At 34.2% G+C, this 12,871-nt stretch overlaps 1 protein-coding gene across 1 annotated transcript; it reads right to left on the reverse strand.

Moving 5' to 3' along the window:
- Window positions 1-1,544: 1,544 nt before the first annotated feature.
- Window positions 1,545-10,925, reverse strand: LOC100794160 (putative clathrin assembly protein At2g01600). The gene is made up of 15 exons (XM_003531098.5): window positions 10,626-10,925; window positions 10,467-10,536; window positions 10,265-10,362; window positions 9,286-9,424; window positions 9,044-9,171; window positions 4,727-4,819; window positions 4,548-4,598; window positions 4,013-4,078; window positions 3,859-3,924; window positions 3,682-3,762; window positions 3,498-3,578; window positions 3,151-3,327; window positions 2,994-3,075; window positions 2,773-2,894; window positions 1,545-2,116 (listed from the first exon to the last, which is right to left on the reverse strand). The coding sequence occupies exons 1-15, from the start codon at window positions 10,713-10,715 to the stop codon at window positions 1,754-1,756; spliced, it is 1,707 nt and encodes a 568-aa protein (XP_003531146.1). The 5' UTR covers window positions 10,716-10,925; the 3' UTR covers window positions 1,545-1,753.
- Between the last annotated feature and the right edge of the window lie 1,946 nt (window positions 10,926-12,871).

Here is a 12,871-nt window from a genome sequence, read left to right on the forward strand (position 1 = left end):
ACTACTCATGGTTCCTTAACCAAGAAAAATAAAAGATTAATTAAACTAAACTAGGGGGAAAAGGACACAGAAAATTGGGAAATCTAAGTTACATGAAGGGATGTGGTAGCAATGATGATGACTTGAAAGTGTTAGGATGTGTGGGACACAGGTCCCCTATTCACCTTGTCCTTTTCACCCTTCCCTTAACCATATTTTTCTCTTTGATACCTCCCCTTCTACCTACCAATAAATAACCTTCTCTTTATCTTTCTCACTCTCTTCTCTCTTCCCACTTCATGATGCCATACCACACAAATATACACACGCACGGGGACACAAGGGGTAACTATTATCCTGTGCACCGTACTCAATTTATATGTTCATGTGCTCGTACTTGTTAGATAGTAGCTAGTAAGCATGCTCAAACAAACTTCATCATTGAACTTAGGACAACACTTCCATTTTTCATTTTTCTTTTTTCTTTTACTTAGGAGGGATAGACCTACATTATAGGTACAGGGACATTTTTTTATAAGATGACGTATAATTTTATTATTTTAATATATAACTTGTTCAATCTTGAGAGGTAAATTTTTTCTAGAATTATATTATAATCTTATGCAACTTTCACAAAAGACAGTCGGTTGGAAATGACAATTATGGATGACAGAAGTTTATTTGTGTACTTAATACAATTATGTATCTAATATTTAAACTCAAGACCTACTTAAACTACAACAACTCTGTTTGTTTATTAACGTACTTGATGGTACATATAATTTTATGATAATATAAAAAATAATTTGCAATGATAAAAATTAAAAATTAAACTTGACAATTTTTCTTTTTTTGGTAGATCAACTTATCATTCTAAACCATAGAATATGTAAAAACATTCAACGATTTTTTTTCTCGTGTTCATATTGTTTTGAGTCATCAAACCGCCAGCACTTAATGCTCATTAATGGCTCATTTTGAACTGTTCGTTCAGTTTTATAGTGCTTAGTCGTGATCTAGTCTAGAAGAAAAAATCAAGGCAAATGCTACTCAATTCCAACATAATTAATGCATGTTCGGAAAATCGTAGGAGTCTCTCAAACATAAATTGAGTCCAAAAATATCGAAAGAATTCCTTTTGCAAACCTATATTCGGAGTCTCCAAACGAAGACCCAAACATGCACACACTAACTCGGATATAACCAGTTGTTTAGGCAAACCCTATATTGATCAAAACACACCTTGAGCCACGGAAAGTAATAAGAAAAGCAAAGTGAATTTTTCAATATACATATCAAATATCAAATCTAACATACTAGTATACATTTAGTATTCAAATGTTCAATAAAATCTGAATCATTGGCATTGATTAGGTATGACCAGAATCAACAACCCCAGGCTGCTCTAATTTTACCCCCTCGCCCCCAATTATAAACAAGAAATGTCAAATGAAAGCAATAATATGACACTGACACATAATGTAATACAAAATGTGGAACCATACAATGAATACATGATATATGAACATGTGTAAAAGTGTTCCAATTACTTGAGTTGGGAAACGTTCAAAGAAAGCTATCCCACCATTATGTATATTCATAAAATGATCAATACATAGTGTGTTGTCTGCATTTTACAAGGCACACCACCTCCCATTCCAGAAAACATCTATATATCAAGCAACAAATGAGAAACTCATGTTACAATTTGCTCAAAACCAACCAACTTGATCGATTAAATACATCCTCGTATCTTCAAAAAGGAATTTGTTCTTTATAACAAGCCTGTGCTTCCAAATGGATTGTTGTTCTGTGGGTGAGGAGCAGGATTGGGGGCAGGAAATGCTCCAAATCCTGCATCCCCAAAGGGATTTGCTGGGTTCATCAACATATGATGCTGCTGCTGCTGCGGTTGTGGCTGAGGCTGAAATGGTTGTTGGTAAGGACCAAATGGATTTGCTTGCTGTTGCATTGCTGCCAATTGGACAGCTGGCGGGGGAGGGATGCTGCTTGATAGAGCAAATGGATCCTGCATTTCAAATGGATTTGGGGCTGGTGCTCCATATACTGGTTGTTGAGATCTATATGCCGCTTCATCGTATAAGCTATTAAGAGTGAGAGAGTCCAATCCACCAGCCTGACATTCAATTGTACAAATATGCAAACACAGCGAGATTTATGTTATTCTCATCATTCACTATGGACCATCTACACTTATTTTTATCAGACAGTGACATTAAATATTAACCTATGGACTCTTTCGGTATCAGAACAAGCAAATGCTCATACAGATCAAATGTCTTGTAATAGAATAAAATATTAAAAGCGGATATAAACAATCAAATTACTTGTACCCCTCAAGTCCTGCATGTAATGCATATTTACGTCTGCTGAAATAGTATATTAACACCAAATCTTATTATGCATTGTGAATTTATGCAATATATTGATGCCAGAGTAAAACTTCACAGGATATGACAAAAAATAATTTATTGAACAATGTAATTTTCACTGTGTTGAATAATGAGGTACTGCTATGCTTATCCATAGTAAATACCAGTATAAAGCTAAATATTTTAGAAATCATATAATACATTAATTTCAGGAGCAAATAACAGACCGCAAACTAATCTTTTATTGATATGAAAGTTCCTGTGTGATCTACATCCTACTTGATGTCAGTTTTTAATCCAACGGTGAATTTTGTGGTTAGTTTACAATCGGAAAATTTTTCACAAAGATATCAATGGATATTTATATTAACAATCTCAAAAGGTCACGTGAAGGTCCTACCAATTGTCTCTCATTGGCTGCAGAAATATCAGTACTTGGAGTGCTGACCAGGGCAAGCTCCCATCCGGTTGGATCAAAATCTTTTGTCTGAGCAGCAGTCGTGTTAAAAGCTGATGTAGTACCTATATGCACAAAACAGTCAAATTTCATAGATAAGCAAAACAATCCACTAAACCTTTCTAAGCAGCAGAGTTTGAGAAGAAGCCAAAAACAAAACTCACCAGTTTCAGTGGGGACTATGGCTAGGGCAAGAGCATTTCTTTCCTCTATGGACGATGCATCAGGTGCAGTGTCATTCAATCCCTGCAACATGGACAGCATAAGGAAAATAAATCATACAAAAAAAATAACAGATAACTTTGGGATCCAAAACCCTACCAGCAAGTCTCCAGTTTCAAAATTGTTGTGAGACGACGGTGGTGGTGGTGGAGGTGCAGGTTCAGAATCAGAGACAACAACATTATTATCAACAGGAACTGGTGGCTCCTGTTCTTCATCAGATGGTTTAGCATCTTCAATTGCAAGAACTTCTTCTGGTCTGTAAGTCAACTGAAGCTGTTTATACAGCACAAGATATTAGTGGCTAGAACTTGAATGTGAAAGAAAACAAGGAAAATTATACATTGTTGTCCAACCAATGTTCAGCATAACCATAACAAAAATCCATTTACAAAAGGAACTGTAACAGCTATGTTCTACATAAACACAATAAATGATGTACTAACCAATGGCTCAGTTGGAACTGTAACCACTCGTGGTGCCTCCTTAATGTACTCTTCCATGGTTGTAAGAAAAGATTGTGGAGGCTAAAAAGATCGACAACGAAAATAATTGGAACCCCAAATTAAAAATGAACAGGAGGAACTTGTTAAATCAAAGCATGAGATTGCCATAACCATAAAGACGTACCTCTCTTAAGACAGGAAACTGAAAATTCCTAGCGAGTTCCAATCCTTTGCAAACATCATAGAAATCAGATAGACTTGCTGCCTACAACAATTTGGGTGTTTTAATAGCAACACATCATGAAATTAAAATGCAAACGACAGTGGTTAACTGAAAGAAATACAAGCAGCAAAATATCACCTGCTGACCCGCACGTTTATAGGCTTCAAGGGCTTTAATAGCTTCATGTCTGGGCATCTCAAAAAACTACACAAGGAAATTATCATTTTCCAGTATAAAACGCATTTTATTTAAACATGACACTCATCGCATTAATAAGGATAAGCCCATTTACCTTATCAACAAGATTGATAATGCCGTCATTAATAGCACAATAAATTTTAAAGCTCTCTTTCAGTACCTAGACAGAACAAAAGAAGCAGCTCAATATCAAGTTGGTGATCAAATTCACAACTATTTACTAACAAGGATCGTTTAACTATGACGACCAATTGCCACCATGTTGTCCCTTTCCTAAACATAGTTTTGGATGGAGACAATTTGATATCAATTCCAATTATCAACAACCTAATATGGAGGATAGTCCCAGTCCTACTTTAAATGGAAGAAGCATCAATAAATGGTTGCGAAAGTTGGAAGGTATTCCAATCAAAGTTCAATTTCTAATCCCAATATTCACATCTTAAAAGTTTCAATCAATGAAATAAAAGAAAAAGTATTCCACAACCTCAAGATCAACCAATACAGTTACAGTCAAACCAAAGAATCCCATGTCTTTCCCAACCATGCGCTATATATGCTATCTGCAAACTCTAAATCTCTAGCTCAATACAAAGAAAATATTTAGATAAACAGACAACAACACATACCAGGGCAAGAGCATATTGTATCACATAATTGCTAACAGCTGCTCCTTCTGGCTGTGTACAATGAAGCATACAATCAGTTTTTATTAAAAGATAAATAATCATTAAACCAAATGATATAAACTGGTCAAATTAAAAAATAATAATAAAAGATAATGAATATCCACATTTCACAATATTACCCGACAACCAACAAGTCGATACAGCAGCTGCTGCAAAGCAGGCAACTGCTCCAACAACTCCTCACTATCCAAATCCCTGGTCTTGCTGTACCCCTGTTTGAAAAACAAATAAGCATGAAGACTTTAAAAAACAAACACAATTCAAAATAAGAAAGCAACTTGCTTCAAAAACAAATAATCAAAGAATAACAAGTCAAATAAATCCACAACTAACCATTTAGAAGTTTTTAATAATGTCAATCAGCAATGAAAACCAATTTAAATAAAAAATATAGACAATTCCAATAATGAAAAATAATGTATTATATTGAATTTCTTCCACCCAGGTCAATTAATTTCCTTGCAATACCTACAAACCATAGAGCTCTACAGAATTCTACCACTAAAATAACTAAATGTTCAAACCTCTCCTCCTATTTAAGCTAAATACCCATCCTTCCAAGCTCCAACCTCAGTAACTAACTAATTGTTCTAACTATTGATACTCTATGAATCTTATTATTGATATTTGGGACTCTATCACACACACAGACACACACAAAGGACTTCTTTCTTGCCAAAACATTGTGGTTATCTTGAGAAACAGTTCCAAGGGTGAAAGATACGTCAACTGTACACCAAGAACCCCAAACTTTTACATAATGCAAAATAAGTTGGCTAATGTTTCTAAACTACACCAGCACATGACACAACTTTTCAAGAGAAAGAACAAATTACACCACACCAACCCATTAGTAAATGACTATTATCCAAATCCAAATTAATTCTTAAGACAACAAAAACATATATAGATAAAACACCCATTGAAATACTACTGATGAGTTTCAACACCAGAATACATATATTCAAAAGACAAACCAAGCTTTTCACTCCCAATTGGATATGAGTTCTGTCTAGGGAAAAGGGTGACAATCAGAGAAAATAGTACTCCCCTCTGTCCCATAATAATTGCCGTATAAGAATAAAAAATAAGTCTCAAAAGTAATTGTCGTTTTAGCTTTTCAATACAATATTATTTGTCTTTTTCCACTTATATTCCTTATAATATTAATGATGAGCAACAAAAACTAAAAATAATTAATGATGATAAAGTTAATTACGTAAAATTGCTATTCTCTTTCATCTGTTTATTAGTTTTTCTTGGTTTGTGTAAAAAAACCTCAGACGACAATAATTATGGGACAGAGGGAGTATTCACTATTCACCTTAGGTCTTAGTCTTAGTATTGGTTTTTCTTGAGAATCAGGAATTAAATATATAATGATGTGATAGGATATGTTATCTAATTTAGAGAATCTGATTTAGAGGAAACTAAATGTCCTCTAATTATGTGTAATCAATACTACCTGTCTATATAAACAACCATCCGTTGTGTACTCTGACATACGATTTCAGTCTACCATCCCTCTATATTTTCTCCCATTATACATGGTATGTTTTTCTCTCATTTTACATGGTATCAAAGCTAGGTTGAGGGAATAACAGAAAACCAAACCATCCCCCATTGTCCCCAGTGGACCTTTCTGGTCGTCACACTTATTTTGGTGACCTGCTTTCGTTTTTCGATGACCCTTTTCTTCTTTTCCAGTGACTTTTCTAGCCACTGCCGGCCACGTCACTTTTCTGACGACCCATTGTCCCTAGTGAGCCATTTTGCTCATCGCCCTTCTTCCAATGGACCTTTATACTCGCCACACATTTTTCGATCACCAACGTAACTCCGGTGACCTTTTTGGGAAACTTCCCGGTGACTTTTCCGACGACCACCCATTGGATTTGGGTTGCCCCACACCAATCTGCACAGTGTTCACGACATCGAAAACGGAGCATCCGCATGCCCTCACGAGCGCCATCTTTGCCCATCGGGGCTTGAAACTGCATCCAACACCTTTTTCGGTCACAATTTCCTGCAACTACATCGTCTACCTTATGTGCCTTTGCCCCTGGAGTTTCAACTCCATCGGACTTATTTTGGGAGAAACCCCCGTTTGGCAGCGTTTGTTTCTATTTTGTACTTTTTTAGGCACTGTTTGGTTCGCGTCTTGCAGTGACTGTTTTTACTCATCATGGCATTTACTGGTTCTTATGAGGATTTAAGCCAGTACTGCCTTTTTCTTGCCGTTCATTTTCCGGCAAAGAACTTCAGCCGCCTATTTTGTCTCCATCTTTTTCAACGTGTTTCTGGCCACCACCTTCAGCTTGCTGCTTATTTTTCGGAAAAGAACTTTTCAGTTGCCTATTCTGTCACTGTCCTTTTCCGGCGTGTTTCTCAGTGACTTCTCTCGCTTTGCTGTCACTTTATGATGATTCCGTCTCTTCAGTTTGAATAATTGGTTATAATTGCTATGCATACTTAGTTTGGGCACTTAAATTCCATAACAATTATCTAATTTCTTCTTTTCTGATGCTTCTTTTGACTTAAAAAAATAGGAATTTAGATTCTTTTGAGTTTTTATCTTAAGAATGCTAAAGTTAGTAAATATGCAGTGTTTTTTTTTTTTCTATTTTGTAGAGTTTTTGGGTACATGAACAAAGAATGGAAGATGTATGAAGAATTAGAGCAGCGCAATCAGCGTGTGAAGCCAAGCTGGAAGCCAATTGTATCGAGTATGGATGCTAAGCGTGCGTTGGTAGGCTTAGCACATGGTCACTTAAGCTAGCTGTACTTTGCATGTGCGCTCAATACGCACTTGTAGGCTTAGCGCACAGTCATTTCCAGGAAGCATGACTGTGCATCGTTTTGAAAATTATAAAAGGCTACACTATGCTTTTTGGAGGGAGTTCGTTTAGGGCATGCTCTAAAGCAAAAACTTCCACTTTGGGAGCTCTTCTTCCATTTTTCTTGTTTTATCTTTTGTTTTTGAGTCTTTGATGACTATGAGAGGCTAAATTACCCATTGTTGGGGGCTTGGATACCAACACTCTTTGATGTAATGATCTTTACTATTCATTTAATGCTATTTCAATATTATTGCTTCCTTTCTAAGTTTATTGTCTTGTTTATGGTTTGATCATCAATTCACATGTATGTTATAGGATTTTAATCATTGTAAAATATTTTTACCCTAAGAACTTGAAGGAATTTCTAGGTAATCCACGTTTAGGAATAGAATGGTGTTATTTAGCCTTATTTATACATCTTCATTCTTAAAGCAAATTATTTGGTTTAACTCTTAAGAGATTAGGAGTGAAATTAGGTGATTTAGGCTCTTTCACATGAGGAATCATTGTTAGAGTAGTTTAGTTGATGAAGGTAATAGTTGAAATAACTTTAAATGGTGAAAAAACTTTAACATTGCATCAAAAGTAATTTTGGTAAGCCAAGCATCCAACATTTCCACAAAAATCTACACTAAATATCACCTTCCACACCCAAGTGTTTGTTTTTCTTGTCTCTCGCACCTTGCTCTATTTTTATGTCCTTAATCATTGTTGAAGTTTACATTTCTGCACTTTAGTCATTTCATTGCTTAAAATTCGGTATATACAAACTTTAAGCACAATCAAAGTCCTTGTGGACTTAACACTCGGTCTTACCGTTTAATATTACTTTGACAAATTGGTGCACTTGCCAAGGAGTTAACAATTGGATCTCCACACTTTGTTTGAAGCTTCCAAACCTTGGTTTTAAGAAGATCAGAACTTGCTTTGGATTAACTTAAGTTGATGAGTGTTCCAGCTCTCTCTTCCTAGCAATATTTCCTGATTTAACCAAGATCCCTGAGTTGTCTTCAAAATATTGGTTTGAAGCTTCCAAATGTGGCTCTTAAGAAGGTCCGAACTTGCTTGCTTTGCTTGCCATGAATTTCTTATGCTGATGGTTATTCCAGCTCTTTGGAAATGTTATCTTTCTATCAATATTCCCTAACTTCGCCAGCATCCTTGAATTGTCTTTCAAACATTGTTTTTCGGTGGAACTCAATTTTATGTTTTTATTTATTAGTTGGGAATAAATTTTCTTATAACAAGCTAAAGCTTAAGCTTGAGGGGGAGAGTTGAGAATCAGGAATTTAATGTATAATGATGTGATAGGATATGAGATCTGATTTAGAGGAAACTGAATATCCTCTAATTATGTGTAATCAATACTACTTGTCTATATAAACAAGCATCCGTTGTCTACTCTGACATGCAGTTTCAGTCTATCATCCCTCTATATTTTCTCTCATTTTACATGGTATATTTTTCTCTCATTTTACAGTTTTCATGGAAACACTTCTCAAGCCATATAAAGACATCATCAGATGGTTACATACACATACACAAAACATGACCAGTTATCCCAAAAGAGTATAATAACGGGTTTATTGAAATTACCTTCTCCTGCCCTTGGACAGGTTTGGGTAGACGCTCAGCTTCAATATCATACTTCAGAATCCGAAAGCATTCAAGTCTTTCTTCCAAAAATAACGCATAGGTACGTACCCAGGCAGAGCAATCCCAAGCTGCAAGCAAATGAAATCATATGGGCAAAAAATATATAGTACACTTAGAAATCTCTAACTTAAGCCCATATGAAAGTTAAACAAAACATAAAGATGGTAAGGTAAAAAATTAACCAATTGGGCTAGAATCATCCTTGAAATTTGATAGTTGGAGAATTCGTCCTCTTTGTGAGAAATTCAGAAGTTCTTCTCTAAAAGTAGGATCACCCTCCCTCAATAACCTATGGATGACTATCAGTGTTTTCAATGCCACCTGTGAATGAGACACAGGGTAGTGAAACATAAGCATATCTTGTTATCTACATATACACATTATACAATTACGGGCTAGTCAAGGGAAATTGAGCTAGCAACTAATGCTAAAATACACATAAAAAGAAAATAGTTGAGACTCAAAATTTGAGACATTGCAAAGGACTAGGCATAAATTCTTTATATATAATCCTTAAACAATCTGACCTGAGGAATAATGAGTAATATTAGATGCTCAGTGGATATATCAATAATGGAAACATCTTAAGGAATAACAAAAACCATGTTGATATTCAGGAATTCCGTTACATGAATGAGAAACTCCCATGTTTTTACTTTTTAACCAAGAATTTTTATTTTTTTAAAAATTGAGAAAAAAATAATGGTGATTTTGTTTCATGGAATCCTATTCCCTCCCACACAAGGAAGAATCTAAAAAATAATGGCGTCATCAATGCCACATGCCACAAATCATTATCAAAATTCAGAAATAGCACAAAACCCAACACCAGCGCATTAAGAGGGAAAAACAAAAGAATCCAAATAAGCATTAGTTTCGCATTCAAAACTGGATTTCTAACAGGAAATGTTATTGAATTTGACAGTGAAGAACTTCACTTCCAAACTTTGTATAACATCTTCTAACATCAACAGGCCGATATCAATTTCAGACTATTGAATCTCTATTATCTCTATTCCTACCATTGAAACCTAACAACATCAATCCATCAAGTAAAACAAGAAAACACATACAAACAAATCATTGAATACTCAAACAAAATCAAATTGCACATCCATCAAGCGATTACATAGACTCTGCCATCGTCATCATCAATCCTACCGTCCAATTCCGCGTCTTTGTCAACCGCCGCGAAAGCGCATGGATACAGTAAGCGACATCAGCCCTAGGTCTCACAGCAGACGTGGCAAACAGAATCTCTACAACAAAACCAAAGAAAATTTCAACTTCATCATCATCATCTCTCCATACCAATAAGAACAAGATCAAACTAATTCGGATCTGAAAGCCTCAAATGACTCACTTCTGAGGTGCCTCTCTTTGGGGGGACACTCGACGTGGTTCGTGGCTTTGACTATGGCAACGTCCAAATCCTAAAATTAAGAACAAATAAAACCACCCCAAATAGCCAAAACGAATCGAAAGCAAAGAAAGATCCTATCTTTGGAAAGAGGGGAATTACCGCGTAATCGCTATTGACATGGGCAAGACCCACTTTGGTGGTATCCTTGATGGCACCGTAGGCTCTTCTCCAAGACTGAAGCGTACCCATCTTTCCGATCTCTCGGGGTTTTTTTTCTCTCTCTAACGCGTGGTGGGTGTCGATCAAGGGAGAGAAAGTGAGGAACTTTGATCGGAGAAATCGCGCAAGTGAAGAAGAATCAAATCCAATTCCGACAACCTTGGCTTTTAGCGGCCCCTCCTTCGCTGTGTATCATCTTCGGTTTTTTTTCTTTTCTTTATTTTTTTCCTTTTTAATAACTTCCCTTTTTATTAGTTATCATTATTTTAATATATATTTTTATGATATGGTAAGGGTCGGTGTCTTATTAATGTAATAATTGGTAATTAGTTATTGTTAACTATTTGCAATCAAGGACATTGAATGTGTGTATCATGAAAGTGAATATTGGTTGATGAAAAGGGGAGAAGTAATTTTGTGGTTGGCCTCACTCTCCAATCACAACTGAAGTGGCTATTAAGGAATGGAAGCTCCAAATGATTTAGATTATCCAACTGTAACTGGTGTTATAATTTGGCACCATCTGTGTTTTTTTTATATAGATAAATTTATGTTTTTTTAAAATTAATTTTTTTTATTTAGGATTAATTAGCTATAATGTATTTGAATTATTGAGATAACGATTTAATATAAGTAGGATCAATAATAAATTAAAATAAAATTGAATTATCCAATACTTGATGATTTTTTTTATTGAGGTAAAATTAGATCTATCATTCTAATCTTCCTCATTATATAACATAATTAGAGAAAGATATAATTACATCTTATTTTTCTTCATATAGTAAATCATTTATGAATTTATGAGTATTTTTTATATTTTTGTTATAAAAATAAAAAATTTCTCCTTCCTCATTTAAATCTGCAAGACTCCCTATGTATCGAGTAGCCTACCTAGTTGGCGAGTCCGAGTAATACACACTAAAACATAGAAATGTAATCTTTAAATTTAAGTTGTATTGTTTCACTCTAGACTAATTATTTTTAACAAAATATTATTATTAACTGTTAATATTAGTTTTGAGTATTTAAGAGTGGTAAATTTTTATCAAAACAATAGAATATTTATTGCATTTTTATATTTTAAATGTAATAAAAAAATTAACATTTTAAGATGTTTATTATTAATTGTTAAGATTAATATTAACAATGTTGTATTTTAAGTATGGAGTTTTTAAAATGTTTTAATTTAGTGCAAATAAAAGAATAGAAATGTTGATTAGGATTTTATTTGAGAAACAACTTGTCTAATGGGTGATTAGAAAGTTATAATTAAAAGTACTTAACGAGCAGTGTAAATAAAAAATAAAAAACTAAAGATTTTAATTTTTAGCATTCCTTTAAAATAAGTAAAATATAGTACATAATTTAGTTTTCTATGAAATAATGCAAACTTTATATGTACCTTTTCTTGGTCGCAGATGAGTCTTTATAGCAATTTTGTAAAAAAATATATATTTATTTATCGAACTATTAGGATAATCCTAAAGAATTTAATTTTGATGAAATGTAAATATGCAGGGGGGAAGTTGTAAATATCAGTCTTCATTCATTCCTTTATACACAGAACAGGAGAATGGTCTTTTTACTTTAAAATTTTAATTCACATAGAACTGTATATAATTAAATATTGATTTAAGTTTTTTCACATACTTTTAACTTTAAGTTCACATTCATTTTGCAGGAGCTGACAAAGAATCAGACTGAGTCTGAAAATACATGGCTCTACCACAAGTTTCGTGCTAATATGAGATCATCAAGTTAGCTAACAAATAATTATGGATCCCTATTTATACCCACACGTAATCTACGTTTAACTTCACCAAACTTCGTGGAGGCCAAATCCACCATAAGCTAATCAAAACTATCATCATGCATTATGCATACCTATGTGTTAACCGTAAAATTTGCAATTTGTGGTTTTGTTTTTTAACCATCATAATCTTATAGTTATATTTAAATAATGAGACAATTGAAAAATAACGATGTTAACAACAAAATTTAAGTGCACGGAATTCACATAAAAGCAATGAAGTGCGACAGTTTCATATGAAAATGATTAAATAAAATCACGTGAAAGCATAGTAGCACAGTAACCTACAAAGAATTGAAACTACTATAATTTTAATCTTTTTTGGTAGATCCTATCATACCATATCAATTTTAAAAACTTTTAACAAATTTTA

Source organism: Glycine max, chromosome 8 (assembly GCF_000004515.6).
Source record: "Glycine max cultivar Williams 82 chromosome 8, Glycine_max_v4.0, whole genome shotgun sequence".
In the NCBI taxonomy this organism is placed as follows: Eukaryota; Viridiplantae; Streptophyta; class Magnoliopsida; order Fabales; family Fabaceae; genus Glycine; species Glycine max.

What these genes read in the sequence shown, in the direction of transcription:
- LOC100794160 (XM_003531098.5), bottom strand. Translation starts at nt 10,715, where the DNA reads ATGGGTACGCTTCAGTCTTGGAGAAGAGCCTACGGTGCCATCAAGGAT. An exon ending in TACAATATGCTCTTGCCCTG is followed by an intron (nt 4,079 to 4,547) that starts GTATGTGTTGTT and finishes TGTTCTGTCTAG; the next exon opens with GTACTGAAAGAGAGCTTTAA. An exon ending in CAGCCAATGAGAGACAATTG is followed by an intron (nt 2,117 to 2,772) that starts GTAGGACCTTCA and finishes ATTGAATGTCAG; the next exon opens with GCTGGTGGATTGGACTCTCT.